General features: G+C 64.0%; 1 protein-coding gene across 1 annotated transcript; it reads left to right on the forward strand.

The window, feature by feature from the left end:
- Positions 1–1,194: 1,194 nt before the first annotated feature.
- On the forward strand, positions 1,195–1,931 carry LOC105310721 (probable methyltransferase TARBP1; the record flags this gene model as incomplete). The annotated part of the gene is made up of 2 exons (XM_011386843.2): positions 1,195–1,397; positions 1,739–1,931. Coding segments are annotated over exons 1-2 (342 nt in total), but the record flags the coding sequence as incomplete, so codon positions are not given.
- Between the last annotated feature and the right edge of the window lie 6 nt (positions 1,932–1,937).

Raw genomic sequence — 1,937 nt, forward strand, 5'->3', positions numbered from 1 at the left:
AAGGCAGCTCACCAGTGGCTGGCACGTAGAAAGTCCTCCGTAAATGCGAGCCATTTTCGCTTCACGCGTGGTGAGTGTTTAATAAAGCTAAGCTGAGTAATAATTAGCGGTCTGGGCTGCTAATTAAGACAGCGAAGCTACTCGATTGCTTCAATAACCTAATTTTTAAAGTAGTTTTCAATAACTGTCCTAAAAAAATAGAGGACCGATTAATATTTCGGCGTCCTGTCTCGTACAAATCAGCACATCAGCGGCGGGACAGGACACTGTGAGTTTTGGACGTGGGCCGGAACCATGAACCGTGCCGCAGTCCTTTGAGGCTGGCTGGTCACTGAGTTCCATGACGGTCGACAGGATACACCGGCCCAGAAGCAGCACTGAATTCTGTTCTGTGTGTTGGCGGTGTGGCCGCGTGACATTTACTTGCAGAGACACTCGATTTACTGTGGGGCGTGAGGGAAGGTGTGGCACGGGCAGCAGAGAGCTCCCTCCGGCAGAGGTGTTGCTGGCTGGCAGCCTGGGGACACCGCGCTGGCCTCTCCAGTGCCACCGCCTCGTGAGAGTCCTGCCCACGGGCGTCCCAGGCACTGCACGTGTTTGCCCCGTTTGTCTCATCTTCGCAGTGACCCTGTGGAAGAGTCCAGCGGCTCTGCGACTGCCCCCGCCTCGCAGGGGACAACGTCCAGGCGCAGTGTGTCCACAGCACGCTGGCCCCGAGTGCAGAGTGGGAGTCACACCTCGGCCGTGTGGCTCCTGGGTCCCGCTCCTGGGCGGGCAGTGTGCAGAGCAGCTCTTGACAGCTCTTGACGGCTGTGCCGTGTCACCTCCAAAAGCAACGTGCAGCTGATTGAGGAGTTACTTATCTCTGTCCCCGGAGCCTTTATTAGAAGCACCTTCTGCCCCGCAGTTACAGCGAGACCCCGGAGGAGGGGGCAGGGGGCGGACGTGCGTCTGAGGCGAAGGCCGAGGCTCCGGGGCCACAGGGGTGCGGGCCCGCCTGCCGGACGCGGGGAGCGCACCACCGCCTCGGTCTGTGTCGCTGGGTTGTTATCGCCACTCCACGTCCGCTGCCCGCCGGCCGGCAGCGCAGGGTGACGCTGGGTGCCCTGCTGTGCGGGACCAGGTGGGGGCGGGGGGAGGTGCAAAACCCCAACCCGGACGGGCGATCAGGCTGGGGCCGAGGCCGGCCCGTGGGGGTGACGCTGCCTGTCCCCTCCGCAGGAGCCGACCCTCGGGAGGCAGATTCAGATGGTGGTCAGTATGGCCGCCCTGGCCACGGTATGCGAGGCCACTGCCCGGCAGCCGGAGCGCGCGCAGGACGCCCTGGACGCCGGCCCCGCCGAGAGCTTCCTCGCCTCCCTCCCGCTCAGCCGGACGCTGCAGAAGCCCCGGAGCAGGTGCGTCCTCGCCGGGGTCCGTGCCCGCCCTTCCTAGAGGCAGCCAGGGGCCGCCCGCCGGTGCAGATGGGGCGCCCGTCGGGCGTCGTGGTCACTGTGTCGTGCGTCTCAGCTGGGCAGCCGGGCACCTGCTGCTTAGTTTTGAGCGAATCGTTCAAAGCGAGAGAGAGAGAGTGCCTGTCCTCGGGCGGCCGGCACGTGGAGGCCCCGTGATTTCCGTGCGTCCGGTACACAGGACGCTCACAGTGGCCGCGGCACCTCCCGGGTAAGGGGGCGGGCAGTGTGCAGAGCAGGCGACAGACTCAGGGACGATGGGGCAGTGACTCTGGTTCTCGTTCCAGTGTTTCTGAAGAGTCCTCCTCTTCCCAAGGATGGGGCAAGGTAGTCGCACAGTATATTCACGACCAGTGGGTCTGCCTCTCTTTCCTGCTGAAGAAATACCACACCCTCATTCCGGCCTCGGAGGGCGCGCTGCTGGACCCCGAGCTGCCGGCCGTTCAGAGGCCGGGGAGGACCCTGCAGTGCGCGCTGGACGCCCTC

The sequence above is a fragment of the Pteropus vampyrus genome, unplaced genomic scaffold (genome assembly GCF_000151845.1).
Source record: "Pteropus vampyrus isolate Shadow unplaced genomic scaffold, Pvam_2.0 Scaffold10092, whole genome shotgun sequence".
Classification (NCBI taxonomy): Eukaryota; Metazoa; Chordata; class Mammalia; order Chiroptera; family Pteropodidae; genus Pteropus; species Pteropus vampyrus.